Below are 16,437 nucleotides of genomic sequence, written 5' to 3'. Positions count from 1 at the left end.
CACATTGAGTCCATTATTGATCTCAAAGCAACACGGCCACACGTTGCTTCCTTATTAGAAAAACAATACTGTTGTCTTGCTTGCGTCTTGGTTTTGTAATGAAAAAGCCCAGGACATTAGCCAAAAGTCAAAAGAAGAAAGAAAACGTCACAGTAGAAAGGAGAAACACGAACAACATGTTACAAAAAAAACTTAAAATGGACGATAACAAATCGTTTAAAAAAACAAGGTCAGGCGCAGCTGAAGTGTAGCACCTTCTTCTCCACTGCGTTAACGATAATCGTTCATCGTGTGTCAAAACCATTAGTTATCAATACGAGTGATTATGCATACTATCATAGTGGATAAAGACATTCGTCTTATCAAAAACATACCTTCAATAAGTAGCCAGTACGTACAAATAATACTGATTAATAATTTTTTGCCGAATATGAATGGTTTAAGTAAAACAGTTGCATATAAAAAAAAACAGCCATTACATGAAATAAAAAAAAATCCAAATTCAACAAAGGAAACTCTAGTCAAATTCACACAATACCTTTTATAACCATTAAAAGTTGAAATCTGGGACAAATGTTGATACATATTTTTAGACATGATTATTTTTCTGCCAACAAAATGTCAAATAAAGGAAGTAAAAAAAATTGTTGTACCTATTGTTCATATATTTCATGATTGACCTAGTTTCATTTCAAAGGGTAATCGGAAATATGTTCAACGATCAATTGAAATTCAAACACGAAAAGGATGTTATTGTAATGTCTATCTATAGCAGGTGAAATATGTATGAATTCATTGTGAACTTTGTTAAATAAACTTTGGGATATTTATTAGAGCGGGGAGTCCATTTGTTCTTTATATCTTCTTTTATTTTTTTTATCTAATAATTTTGCCATGATAGAGAAATCCGAAATTCACATTTATTACAACATTTTTTTTTAACCAACTCTGAATAAAAAATTCACATGTAAAGTAAATTTGCACCTCAATTGGTTTGTTATTTTACCCTTTTAACTCTGAGACTTTCCTTGAGCAATCTTTGGTTACGCCATTGATATTTCCAGGTCACCTGTTGTGAACCCGCAACTCATCCTGAACGCAACATCAAAGTTGTTAAAATGTTCTCAGAAAATTAACTATATCATGCCAATTTTTAGGAGTGATGAGGAACTGAGATCGGTTATAAATTCATAGATCATGTTATAAGAGCATTTTTTGGCGATTAATACTATTAGAGCTTCACTCATAGAGATAATTTGTAAGTCGTTATATTGCGCATGTTATGGCGGGGGGATGTCATAAATCGAGTTTTATCGATATGCGCATCTTGTGCAGAAAAACATGTACCGTTAATGTTTTACCTGACACATAACATGTTCTTAATCTTGTTCAAAGTATGAAAACTAAACAATGGTTTTCTTATTTTATGTTTAAAAACCTGTTTGCTATTTGTAAAGTTTGGTGTTGATGGCTGACCTTTCTAGTTTGTGTTTAAATAAGTCACGACTTCTCCAAAGTTGTGAAAATGTGATGTTGATACGTTATGAAGGTACCACTCTTTTGTTGGAGACTGTATCGTGTCTTATTGGTTACTACTCGATATCTCCTGGTACCCTCATTCAGAAATCAGTGGTATTATTATAAAATACTTAACATTCTATCATATCAAAAATGAAATTGCAAACATTCAAGTGTAAAAGAGGGACGAAAGATACCAAAGGGACAGTCAAACTCATAAATCTGTAAGTGTAATCCTATTTAATTATCTTTGGTCCATTCATTTGTTGTGTTTAAGCTTTTGATTTTACGATTTGTTAAGGGACTTTCCGTTAAGATTTTCCTTGGATTTTTTTTGTCGTCTTACTATTTACATGTTGACAAGTAAAGACATGCAGTTTGATTTTGCAAATGACATAACAAATTACTTATATGATTCATTTTCTATAAAATAAATTTCAGGAAAAAGTAAACATCCTTCTATGTTACACTTTGTAAAAAAAAAAACTGTTTTACAAACCACGTCTCTTTCGTGGATAATATATTCACATGGAAAAAAAGTATTGCAACAACGAATTGAAATTGAAATTTATCTTTTAGTGATATAATTTGTTGAAATAGAACTAGTTTTACATTATTCAAATCTCACCTGAGTTTAATCAATAAATATCGACTCGATGAGTTCTTAGCCGCACAATGGCATGCAGCTGCTGCACCCGTAAACAATAACACAGATGTTTTTATCCTCATAGTTTTCCACACTTAAGATAACCAAGTTTATAAAGTTATGTGATTGCCACCTTGTAATGGGTCCTCCACAACTCTTAACTGCAGCAAGATGGCAGATTATCAGCATAAGAGAATCAGGTATGTCGCTGTGACAGTTGTATCACCATTTCACTATGAGTCGATTTGAGAAAAACATTAGATAACAAACGATGATTAAGACCTTCCGAAGTCAAGAAGACCACCTATAACATCTGCCAGTGAAAATCAAGCATAATGAAGGTTGGTCAGAAGGAAACCCATTGGAAACAATACAATCCTTAAAAGAGAGTGGTGGCCATACAGGAGCCTTTAAACAAGAACTGTTAGAGATCGACTCGTCGCTCCTGGTTATCGTGCGATAAGACCATTTCGGGGACCGTATCCAATGTATTGCAGAGCTCGCCAAAGATGGAAATAAGCATCGTGGAGGAAAAATCATTGTTCCAACGGAATTCGGTTTATCTTCCTTTGCCCGATCGTAGCCCGAATTTGAACTATATCGAGGATAAATGGGACAGACGGGACACTATTTGGCGTAAAGTGCGCGAAAGGACACGCCAGTTCAAACACTTCATGAAATAAACAATGTCCTTCATCAGGAATAGTTGTGGTTAACTCAGCAACAAATAAGTTGACTGGTGGCAGGGATCACAAGACATTACGAGGCGGTTATCCGTTTGAACGGAGGCTACACCAAGTACTGATTTTCTGGCGTATAACGATCTACCATGATGTCAACAATCGTTTTAAGATTAATTTTCAAATGTCGGACATTTTAAAGTTTGACTACAGTAAAAGTTTGCACAAAAAATACTTTTTTTAAATTGTGGTTAGATAAAACATTTTTTTCTTACATTTTGTTTATTCATTTTAATGCCAAGGTTATCATTAACTATGTTTCAATATTATTTTACAAATATTTCATCATATTCTATCGAAAATAAGAGGCTAATTTTTCAAGGTTTAAAAAATCAAAGTGTTGCAATACTTTTTTCTTTGTGTATATAATACTTATATTTTATTTGTTTTGTTTATATACTGGTTCCCAGATATGATCTCTATCCATCATCTCATAGAGACATGTCTTGGGCATTTTTTTAGTATAAATAAACAAAAATAACGACCGCCTTGAATTCCGAGAAAGACAAAAAGTGAAGGAAAGGTAGTGGAGAATTTAGTATAAGTGTAAACTCTTGATCTGGGGCATATAAATGTTTAAATATGTCTCACAGTTCTTTATTTTGACCTTCAAAATTCAATAGTATGCATTTCAGCTTTCTTTTCTAAGATGTATTTTTTAAGAACTTTCATAGTAAAAGTGGTATAATTTAGCCGTAACAGGTGTTCATATGGAAAATTTGCTTTGTTTATCATAACATTATCATTAAATGCAACCTCTGATAGTGAAATGGCCATGATTTATTGGGTACACTTCATTTAACTACAGTTACGATAAAAGATTGGGAAACGTTACGGCTAAGCTGAAAAATATTTAAATTATTATTTGAACCTCAGAAAAATTGTGTCAAATATTTTTGTTGGTGATTTACATTTCATGTTCGCCTACATTTATTGCGAGTTCGCATAACGAAAGATGCATACATACCTGGAACCGCTAACCCATCCATGTCAATATACTCTGTCTTTCTCCTTTTGAAATTCATCTGTAAACCAATGTCAGCCAGATATCAAGTGACAAAAATTAACATCATTTCATAGGTAATAATAAAAGCAACAAATATTATTTATTAAGCTTTATAAGCCATCAATGTGTGTCTGGTGTTTAGTAAATATAACTGAAAAAATGAAAACATACTACATACAAAATTATTGTATATAAAGATCATATTTTTTTTCATCCACATTCTAAAACGTAGGTTGTCATATGAGTTACTCTTTGATAAAAAAAAAAACCTCGTGCATATCATCATAAACATCATTGCAACTTCAAGCTCAAGGTCTAGTGGGAGCATCACTGGCATCAATGCAATTACCGCGCATACCTACTTTATTGGGCGGTATGAAACGCGCGGACTTTTTTTCCTGATATAGAAACATAAAAATAAAATAAAAAAAAAAAGGCTGAAATTAACATTGAAGACATTATATCCATGTATTATCTACACTTAAATGATTACTTACTTGTTCAGTGTCTTTGGTAAGTAACCTGAATATAAAGACCACATGTTGATTATCACTGTGATAAATTCTTCATTAACACGTCTTTATTAAATGGAATAAAGGTTTCGATAAAATCTTTATAGTGTAAATGGTCAATCATTTTGATGCAAGTATTTGCATTCTTTTCTATGTTCACCATCAACAGGTAATATGAATAGTATCTACTAATAATAAACATAAAATAAAACAAAGTTTAATCTTACCGGGGCATTTCACCAAAAAATATTGATAATCATGCAAGCATACGTAAATACAAGTCTTTGTAGTAATAAAATTTGAGAATAGAAATTGGTTATGGAAATGGGGATTTAAGAACGTTCGCTACTCTTACCTTTGATTTTTTTTTCAGATACTCGGGGTCATATTGTAGCAGACATTTGGCACCATCAGAATGCTTGGAATTATGACACAATACATATTAAAATTCCACTAAATGTGGATACAGTCATGTTTGGCCTCTATGATAACTATAAACTCAATTTTATATATAAAAAATAAAGTCATATTACTAGCAAATTCTTAAAGTACTTCATCAACAAATCTCAGATGCAAGAAAAACCTCATATGAAGGGAGATAAAAATTTCATCAAAGAAAATTCAATTTTGGAAAGGCATCTTTCCTAAAAAAAATATGAGTGCAAAAACATAAACATGTACTGGAGCCCCTGAGATTAAGTCATTTAAATACGAATTATTAATTTATAAATGTGCTTGAACTGTAATTACAATTATCACTATTTTATTTAATGTAAATATTATACTTCGTCCATATATTTTATTATGTGATATCTTATCGTATTATTATTATCTTTTTATAACTTTCATTTTCTTTATTATGCTTATCTATATAGCTTGCTTTATTATGTGCCACATAAGACAATGCCTGTCAATCCATGACATTTTTTTTTTTTATAAAAAAGAAACCCCCCCAAAAAAAACCAATTCACTTAATGATATTTTGAATTCAATGCCATATTCTATTTCAGCTTAGGACCAATAAGTTTCGATAGAAACTCCTCAAGCAGTGGCTAATCATAAACGAACCAGAATTAACTTTGAACCATACCTTTTATGAATTCTATCTATGAACTGCTCAAATAGAAAGAATAACATGTCTTGAGAATTTTCCATAAAAGGATTTCATGTTATCACTGAATGAAAGGAAATTCTCAAGTAAACAATTTATTTCAGGACTGCTATGTCCATATTTAGTGCATTAGTTTACTCTGCTTATCTTGTGACTTTATGTATATGTATATTATGCCTTTATGCATATGCATAATGTGTCTTTATCCATATGTATATCTTAGCAAATTTTGGATATACAATATTGTCTTGTTTTTTTTGTAATTTTCAAGAAAAAGAAGGACAGGAAAAGTGTTTGATTGTGAAACAGAAATAATAGGTTAATAAGTTTATTAAATTACTGTTTTGATGAGGAAACAGAAATAATTTTACAGTTAAACAAATTTTAACTGAACTACAACAAGTACTGTAAACAATGGATGTTTTGTTTGGAATTCAATATTTGTGGCTACCTATTTACGTGGATTGAATAAATATTGTATTTTGGTGGATATTTGATATTATTGTTTTTGCAAAATTTGCATTCAAGCCAATAAAAAGTTATCCATCATTGACCATTTAAATTCGTTGTTTAACTTTACTCATAAAATCCACAACCAATGATATCTCTCAAAATATGATGAATCCGTAGTATCTTTATTGTTTTGTTGTCTTGAATGTTGTTAATGTTGTAAGCAGTTTAATTTTGCTAATTTAAAGAAAAGCACAAAAAATGTTATTGCCTGAATTTCAGAAAACGGGACAAGAACAAGACGAAAAGACCCTGCAAATAATTTGCAAACTATTATATAGTTATCAAAGGTACAATATAATTTAGTACACCAGACGCACGTTTCGTCTACATAGGACTCATCATTAATACGCATATAAAAATATGTATATAGCCAATCAAGTACAAAGACTTTGAATTGTTAAAATTCGTTGGATACTAGTTTTTGTCGAATTCTTGGGAACAGATAATCCAATTTTAAATCTCGATGAAGTACAAATTGTTTTATCGGATTGTTGATTTTCGAAAAACCAAGAAATCACATTTTCATGAAATACAATTTTTCCTTAATACACGAAAAATTGGTACCTACGAAAATAAAAAAATCCACATTATCAGTAAATAAACCTCTTTATAGTATTCTTATAATGACTCATCTTAGAACCCCTCCCCCCCCAAAAAAAAATACTACATACATTATTAGTAGTGTGTTTACTTGAAAATTATCTTTAAAAAAAACTATTATCACTTAGAAAACAATCACACTATTATCGCTTAAAAAAATCACAATGCTAAATGCAGAAGAAGAAGAAGAAAACAAATAAGAGGTTTGATGTTTGTTTGACATTTTTTTTTCAAAATTAATAATTTTTTGTATTTTGTAAAAGCTCAATAATTTAATACTATAGAATTCTTATCGTGAAATATTTCCAATTGTGTTTGTGCCTCAGAAATTCCAGTTTAAGTTTGTGTTAGGAGAAACAAATGAATGTAAAAAGTAAAATTAAAAAATTACTGAACTCCGAGAAAAAATCAATCGGTAAGTTCCTAATCAAGTGGCAAAATCAAATAATACATAAAACGAATGGACAAACAACTGTCATATTCCTGACTTGGTACAGACATTTTAAATTTGCTCTTAACTGATAAGTTCTTATATTGGTCACTTCTAATTGATTCGGACTAACTAGCAGTTTATATATAGAACGCCATATACACTAATAGTATTATTCAAATGTCACTAGCCACATCATTTTCAGTTTTAAAGAGGTATCAAGGCGAACATATGTTTATTATATATTTATCAAGAGTTTTATGATGGAAATTTGTCCTCTAGTGTCACTTATATTGCCAGATTTGTTGAAATGCGAAAAAACATATCCTTGGACTTTAGATGTTAACCTTATGATTTGCTAAACTACTGATTGATGAAATAATCGCACTTCTGAATTTTTTCAATAGACTCTAAATGTCAACTTAACTTAATGCTAAAGCATTTCTTAATAAATATTTCAATGACTGATATATAAGCTATGTTTTAAATGGCAAGATTCTACTTTGTTAAAATTATCTCCCCATTACGACATCTATTTTTCGTAACCGAGAAATGGAAGCTATAATAGTGATGACGCGCTAAGAATTTAGCTCTTGAAAAATGATAAATTTATCCACATAGCATCCTTACGATCTTTATATGTCAGTCGAATTTTTAAAGGCAAATATATCTTCTAGCTACTGAGATTCATCTAATGTACCTTAATTATTTTTTTGTCAACTTAAAACTATTGTCAGATTGTGAGATTGTGAGAAAGGGAATTTTTGAAAGTTCAAAAAAAATAAAAAAAATTTAATTAGATATTTAGTGGAAGGGCAGACTAAAAAGTTATCAAAGGAACCAGGCTTATAATTTAATACGCCAGACGCGCGTTTCATCTACATAAGACTCATCAGTGACTCTCAGATCAAAACAGTTAAAAAGCAAAACAAATACAAAGTTTAAGAGCATTGATGACCCAAAATTCCAAAAAGTTGTGCCAAATACGGCTAAGGTAATCTACTCCTGTAAAACTGACGCAAAAATTGATGTTTTTTTTTATATATATATATAATAAACGCATAAAACATAAATACAAAACATCACCTATATGAAACACAAGGAAGCATTAGATGTTATATCGATAAATCTTTCGGATATATATATATATACTATTATCTTTCATCATTATGATTATGATTTTTAAAAAATCCGTCCTATCAATCTATTCTGATTTAACTGTAACAACCTTGAAATTATATATAATTTTAAACGAAAACAGCAACGCTTGTACAATTATAAAATTTAAAAAATAAATTCTAATAAGATATTTAGTGGAAGTGGGGACTAAAGGTGACACAAAATAAATGCTTTTTTGGAGTATTGCGTTTTAAAGATTCACTTGTAAAGTGTTTTGTCAAGTACTCTTAGTAAAAACTTGTTTTTTGAACGCATCTACTCTGTTGACCAATATATTTCACTTTAGATTTAATGTTCTTATAACAACTTATAGAGTATAAATGAATATCAAAACGTATAATTAGTAGTCAACGATCTCTCTCACGAGGGCGCTGGATCTTTACGAGTAACGATTCATGTATATAATAAATAGATAATATACACGTCTAAATTAAAGCTAGGTGTGTCTATCTTCTGCCCCAAAACACACAAACGCAATATATTATTATATATATAGTCCCGCATAAAAAGTGTACAAAACACCACCAATATAAAGCAAAAGAAAGTATATTCTTAAGTAGAAAATGGTTAGTTAGACCTGGTTTTATAGCTAGCTTTACCTATCAATTGTATGAAGGTCGCATAAAAGTTCATTATATAAACAACGATGTGTGAACTAAACAAACAGATATAATAGGTAAAAATGTTACAAAATGTTTAAACAAAAGATCATGAATATCTAGAAATTTACTATTTTCAGACATACTTTTTGTTGTGTGTAATATCTCTTCAAGGATGCATTAGATATTCTTTTGTGTACTCTTTCTTAGTCAATGTATCTGAACAGTATCTACTGAACATACTTTCCCAAACTGAGGGTCGAATAGGGTGTAGAAAAATATGAAATTTTATTTAACATAGAGATGATTTTTTTAAAATTAAAAAAAAATGTATTCACTGCACGATAAAAGACATAAAAGCCTTAGGTTCTTGAAAATAGCAAAACAAGTAAACGGTCACGCTACACATTCAAATTCATTTTTTGAATAATAAAATAAAAGTACTTCAGTTAACTGTGAAAGTAGAATTTTTGGCAGTGTTAGAAAGTGGTGAAAATTCTAAAGAAGTCAGCAATTATCCCTTACGGACCAGGATATACTATCTTGCCACCTTAAACAGTTCTTCACAAAAGATTCAGGTCAATGATCATAAACTTCTAATCCTTAGAAACAAAACCGGACAAAACTGTACATTTCCCGTAAACATGTGACTATATACCTAACAAAAAGGTTTGAATACTTAAAAATATTAATTCAATTAATTCACTGTGTATTTTCCATGGTAATTCACGAGATTGTTCGGCTAATTGCAAAGAAAAAAGTGCAATAAAGATATTTTTAGAAGAAAAAAAGAACGTAATTTTATCTGTATACGTGGTACTGCATGTGGGGCGTATATTTTAGGTATTTAAGAAGCCACACAGCGTTCTCCTCGACATAATCCAACCTACACTGTTCACGGTAAGAAAATCTTTATATTTTTTTAATCAGGGGATTGTTAAACAAATCTTGAAATTTGTTAAACAATACTTATCAGAAATACAATACAATAAATAAATTTAATTTTTGAATCAAATATTGATTTTCTGAATTGCTACAAGAATACAGCTTCAAACTGCAATAAGGAAATCACTACTTTTTGGCTAGGACTATATGTCCACTGGTTATGAGAAGTTGATAATCAAAGTAGCATAAGAACGTCAGAATATCGGAACAAATGGACGACTGACCATTCCAGTGGATTTTGCCGTAATTATTTTTTTTCTTTTAAAATTGGATTCGTTATCCATAAAAGAATCAATGATTTGACGAATAAAAACATTATTTTAATAATACAGTAAAATCAAAATACTGTACAGATTAAAGATGCAATATTGTTTTTCAACAAATAAGGTTAAGACGGTCTTAAATATTAAACAAAACTTTTAGTCCAGTGAACACACTCTATTTTAAATGGTTTTTCAAAACTAATGCATTCCGTATTCTGTAGAAATTGCAAACATTTTTTGAACCAAGTGTCATTGTTTTTGAATACAATTAATTGAAAATTTGGAGGGAAATGTTTTTCTGTTGATTTTTCATAAATTAAACATTGAAACCTTTCATTTTAAAAAAAACAATGAAAAAATAATAAGGATTGCTATTTCAAGTAAAGGTTAAAAAATTATAAAGAAAAACATATGGGTTGTTGAAACTATACAACTATTTTTTATATTTGTAGATGATCAAAATGAATAGAATGCTTGCTCTCCTCATTGCAGTTTTCGTATTGAACGGAATTGGTAATGTTTATTTTTATTTTTATTTGTATTCTTTCAACTCGGCTCCACTGATTTTTATTTTCCTAAATAACGATTTTTACACATAATTGCTTGTGCTCTATGAATTGATAAGTAGTGTTTGCGTCTGAAAATATTAATTTTGCACGAAAGAATTGACGTTGTACTATATAAAACTATAGGCAATTAAAAATTTTGTCAAAATGTCCTATACCTTGAAACCTGTTAACAGCTTTATGTTAAAGTTATCAAAAACTGCAACTCATAAATTTACTGACCTAAATCGAAATCCAATATTTCAATAATTTTGAAGAGCAAAAATAGACAAAAACTTATTTACGGCAAAAATATTGGTAATTGTAGTAACAACCACAACACTCAGAGAGTCAACTAAACCAGCGGTAACTCGACGATCTGGTAAATGTGACATGGAAGGTAAGCGTAATTGTTATTTATGGTCTTTTCGTCAGCTTTATAAACCTACTTTACCTTATTGACCGTTATATCATTATTAGAATGTAGTGTTTTACAAATCATTAGCATGTGCATACACATGTAACATCTCCACTCATCATAATGATATATATATACCAGCAAATACATTAATGTAGTGTGTTTTGTCAATCTGTATATATAAAAAAGAAGATGGGGTATGATTGCCAATGAAAAACTCTCCACAAGACACAGACATTAACAACTATAGGTCACCGTACGGCCTTCAACAATGAGCAAAGCACATACCGCATAGTCACCTATAAAAGACCAGGAAATGGTAATGTAAAACATTTCAAACTAGAAAAGCTAACGGCACTATATATGTACAAAAAAATGAACGAAAAACAAATACTTAGTATGTAACATATAAACAAACGACAACTACTTAATTACAGGCACTTGACTTAGGATAGGCACATACATACAGATTGTGTCGGAGTTAAAATGTTAGCGGGATCCCAACCTCTATCCTGGAACAGTGGTGTAACCGTACAACATAAGAACAAATATAAAAAGCAGTTGAAAAAGGCTTTACTCATCAGATGGATAAAAGTACTGCCATCTTGCAACAAATCGCAAAATACGACTGAATATTTTATAAAATGTGTCTAAAAATAACCTAGCATATACACAGTGTATAATCGTAAATATTAAACGTTACTTTTTTAGATTATTAAATTATTACTATTTGTATGTTCTTATTTTGAAAACGCCATTTAAAAAAAAAGATAACATAATATTATTTAATGTCCGTGGATTAATTCAAATTATGATTAAAACTACATCAATATTTTGTTGCACTTTCATTTTTAGGTCCAACGCCATGTAAACATGGAGAATTCTATGCAGATACATGCAACAAGCATGCATACTATCAATGTGTGTGGAAGAAACCTGTGAACATGCCATGTTCGGGGAGTCTAGTATGGAACCAAGCAATAAAAACATGCGACTGGCCATGAAGTTATTTTAATACTTGACTTTGGAATGTTAGATTGAGAACATTTGATTAAGTACAAACTGTAACTGAAGCATGAGTAACTTCTGTACAGAATAATAAAAATAATTTGAAAATTTTTCTGTTTTCTATATTTTGTTCTATATTTCAAGATGTATTCAACTTGTATTTTTTTTTCATGTTAAAAATAAATTCTTGAATTCGTTTTCTCACTTAAATTGTTTCAATTTTTTTACGTCATCATTCTTTATAGGTGACAATACGATTTTAGTGTTTCTTATTGTTGAAGGCCGTACAGTTGTCTATATCAGTAGTATACCGCTGTTCAAAACTCATAAATCGATAGAAAATAACACCAAATCCGGGTTACAAACTAAAACTGAGGAAAACGCATCGAATATAAGAGGAGAACAACGAATCGAATTAAGTATTAGACAATATCCGACGAAAATAAAAAATATAACATCAAAACTAAACGAATGATTAAAGATAGATAAGTACCGTGAAACGTCTTATAGCAATGCAAATTCACACTCAAATATCAAAGGAGACAAACGACACAACAGAAACACAATGTTCAAATGTAACCTACACAGAGACGAACTATACTATAACAATGACCATTTACCTGAATTAGTACAGGGCATTTAAAATTGCTTTTATTCATTTCATGTGAACTTTGGTGGATAATTGTTTCATTGAAAATATGGAACTTATGTTTTATGAATAAAACCAACGCAACACGGTCAAAACTTTCTTCATAATAAGAACGAACTCAGAATAACAGTTGCTCATTACTTCTTTGCCTTTGTCTTTTTGAATGAAACAATTAGAAGCCATTCATATCGAAAACAATGTTCAAATTACAGACGACAGACAAAAAAATCAAAGACTATTTTAGGCACTTCAGAAATTTAACAGTCTCCTCTCCTCTGATCTGATGTATATCGTGCAAAAACTATCAATTATTCATACCGGTGCTTTTACACTCTATCATAGCAAATAGTTAAATGTGTCTCGTCTTACCGAGTAAAACATTACTTTAAATTATAATCAGAAAGTACAAATAATATATTTAGTTCATGACCGAACGGATTTCATTAGAAAGAGAACAGTTACATAGTAAACACCCAAGACCTGAAATAAAAAAATATTCAACAAAGGAAACTGCAGTAAAATCCAAACTTTTATCCCATCGACAGCCATCATGCTGCTCATGACAAATTAAAATCCGGGGTCAAAGGATAAAACTTGTTTTCACACTTGCTTATTACTGTTTCAGACAACGACATGTCTAATGGAAGTGAATAGACACGTTATGCCTATTGTTCAATATTTATGACTGATTGAGTTTCAATCCAAAGTGTGATCGGAAAGATACACTCAATGATCACTTGAAGTTTAAACCGGAGAAGGATGTTATAGCATTGCCTATAAATAGCAGGGGAAATGTTTAATATTTCCTTGAGTATTTTGTTTAAATAAAATTATACGTATTTTCTGGTGTTGCTGATTTCAAGATTCAATAAAGGCAACAGTAGAATACCGCTGTTCAAAACTGTTGGAAACGCATTAAATATAAGAAGAGAACAACGACACAACATTAAAATGTAACACACACAACACCATTAAAAATTTAAATTCGGGGACAAATGTTTATACTTGTTTTCATACATCTTTTTTTTCTCTGCCAACGGAATAGCAAATAGAGGAAATGAATAGTGTTATCGTACCTGTTCAATATATTTCATGGTTGGCCAAATCTCATTTCAAAGTGCATTGAACACTTGATTGTTAAACTGAAAAATGATGTAACTGTAATGTCTATCTATAGCAGGGGTTTGTAATACTTTCTTTTGTATTTTGTTTTAAATAAAACTGAATATTTTTATAGAGCGGGTGTATACAGTGTTGTCGAAGTCGAAGTCGATTTGTTCGTCTTTGTGTTCCCTTTGTTTCCGCAAACGCTACTAAAGTGTTAAACAGAATTTGTTCAAATTTTGATTTTTTTGCAGATGAACTTGTCCTCGTTTTTCATTTTTTAATTCAAAAATTTTTCGGTTTCATTTTGGCATGACTTAGAATTTTGTATTGTCCGAAACTCACATTCGAACTTTCTTTGAGCAGTCTTGGATTATGCCATTATTGTATCTGGGACACCCATTGTGAACCCGCAATTCTTCCTTAACTCCATATCAAAGTTTTTCAAAATTTCTCAGACAATTAACCATATCATACTAGGTTCATGTTTTGGAGTGAGGAGGGACTGGGGTCGCTTATTAATTCAAAGACTTTGTTATACGAGCATTTGTTTTTCTGGAGAGTAATACTATGTCATCTTCGCTAGCCAATGGTTACGATCCACTCCCGCTCTCTTCACCCTTGGCGGATTGAGATAAACTTTGAAGACGCAAGGTAAGGATTTTGATTGGGTGCAGTCAAAAATCGCTGCATCCAATCATAAAGCGCATATAATATGATCACGTGTAAACGAAGAAAGTGTTTGTAAACAATTACAACGTGTTTATTGTGCAATAAGTTTGTACATCCCGAAACATACGACTATATCGTGACAACTTGAATGTTTTTAATCAACCAATAGAATTCCAGTGTATGTTTCATGCACACATGCATGAATGTTGACGTATACTTTCATTTCCGGCTTTACCAAGTGCGTAGAAATCAGACGCTACCGTGTTTTTACCTCCAAACTGAAGAATTCAAGTGCTACCATTGGTCAAGAATAATGCATTCGGAATGGGCGTGATTTTTGTCTTCCGATAGATGGCGCAACATTGTTATAACAAATGTTGGCTCAATCCGCCAAGGGCGAAGAGAGCAGGAGTGGATCGTAACCCTTGGCTAGCGAAGATGTACTATGTGAGCTTTACTCGACCTATTAGTCATTATATTGTGCCTGTTCCAGCGGGCCTTACATAAAACCAGTTAAACCTAAATGCACATCTTTTGCAAAATAATTGGTACCGTCAATGTTGTTACCTGCCACATGTTCTTGTTCAAAGAAAGGAGTTATCTTTTTTCATGTTAAAAACGTATTTGGAAAATTTGGTGTTTATGACAGACAATCTTAGCTTCTGTTTAAAGTCAAAAACTTCACTAGATCCGTGACAAATTGAGCTTGAAACTCTTTTGTGGGAGACTTTATCGTGTCTTATAGCTATCATTGCTGTTTCAATAGTGCATTTCAGATATCTCCCGTCGCCCGTGTTATATCAGCGGTATAATTATTAAATCGCGATAATTTATTTTTCTATCTCATCTATCATAAGAAATATAAAATTGCGTACTCAAGTGTAATTTCTTTCTATTTAAATATCTTTGGTCCATTCATTTGATGTGTTTAAGCTTTTGATTTCGTTATTTGCTAGAGAACTTTCTATCCAGAATTTTCCTTGAAATTTGATATTTGTACTGTTTTATTTTTTACATGTTGACAAAAAAATGCAGTTTGAATTTGTCAATGACATAAAGAAAAATTATATACTATAAAAGTTAATTCAGGAAAAAAAGTCAATAACCTTTCTAGAAGCTGTTTCATTACGCCTAATTAATTGGGGATTTCCTTTTTGAATTTTCCTCGGAGTTCAGTATGTTTGTGGTTTTACCCTTTTCAAAGCAAACTTTTGTCATGTTTCAATCAAACGAAGATCAAAACAAAGCAAAACAAGTTAGAATTTGCGGCATCTATGCACCTTTATTTTTATTTTTTCCCTCTATTGCCTGAGTTTATTTTAATCACTTCGAAATTATTTCCTTTAACTCTTATAACAATTTTGTCGATAACTTCTTTTTAATCACTTTAAGTTTAATAAGATACATTGTTATAACGTGTTAAAACTTTTTATCAAACATGTTTGTTTTTCTAATATTGAAAATATGCGATGAAGACATAGATGTTACATTATTTCGTGTTATATCCAGTCCGTCATACTTGTCACTTAACTTTTATGCCCGCGTCACACTGTCTCGATTTTTATATACGATGGACACCCGAATGAGAAAATTGTAAGTTCGTACGAAGTTGGTCCCGATGTTGTTAAAATACCAAAAAGTGACCGAAGCCAGTACGATGAATAACGAAGTCAATACGATGGTGCCGAAATTATATACGATAACAAAAGATGGACATACAAAGGTTAACCGAAGACGGGTATTCAAGCTTCATATCTCAGCAGAAGCCTACACGAAGGATCACGAAGGCTACACGATGGATACCAATGATGTCGCGATGGCCATACGATGTTTAAAAGACGTCGTGTACAGTTTACGATGCATGGCGGGAAATCGATCTTTTTGTCTAATTCTTATAAACTTAGTTTATTATCCCCTCGCCTACTACATGTAAGTTGCGTGTAGATAAAATTGTTATGGACACTCCAAAACCAAAATGC

General features: G+C 31.1%; 1 protein-coding gene across 1 annotated transcript; it reads left to right on the top strand.

The window, feature by feature from the left end:
• The first annotated feature begins 9,591 nt into the window (after window positions 1-9,591).
• On the top strand, window positions 9,592-12,144 carry LOC134725456 (chitin-binding domain protein cbd-1-like). The gene is made up of 4 exons (XM_063589278.1): window positions 9,592-9,754; window positions 10,515-10,575; window positions 10,936-11,007; window positions 11,881-12,144. Exons 2-4 carry the CDS (start codon window positions 10,515-10,517, stop codon window positions 12,027-12,029), a joined length of 282 nt encoding a protein of 93 aa, XP_063445348.1. The 5' UTR covers window positions 9,592-9,754; the 3' UTR covers window positions 12,030-12,144.
• Window positions 12,145-16,437: the final 4,293 nt, after the last annotated feature.

The sequence above is a fragment of the Mytilus trossulus genome, chromosome 7 (genome assembly GCF_036588685.1).
Source record: "Mytilus trossulus isolate FHL-02 chromosome 7, PNRI_Mtr1.1.1.hap1, whole genome shotgun sequence".
Classification (NCBI taxonomy): Eukaryota; Metazoa; Mollusca; class Bivalvia; order Mytilida; family Mytilidae; genus Mytilus; species Mytilus trossulus.
Note: the sequence above shows the minus strand (reverse complement) of the source record. Positions and strands in the feature narration are given on the sequence as shown.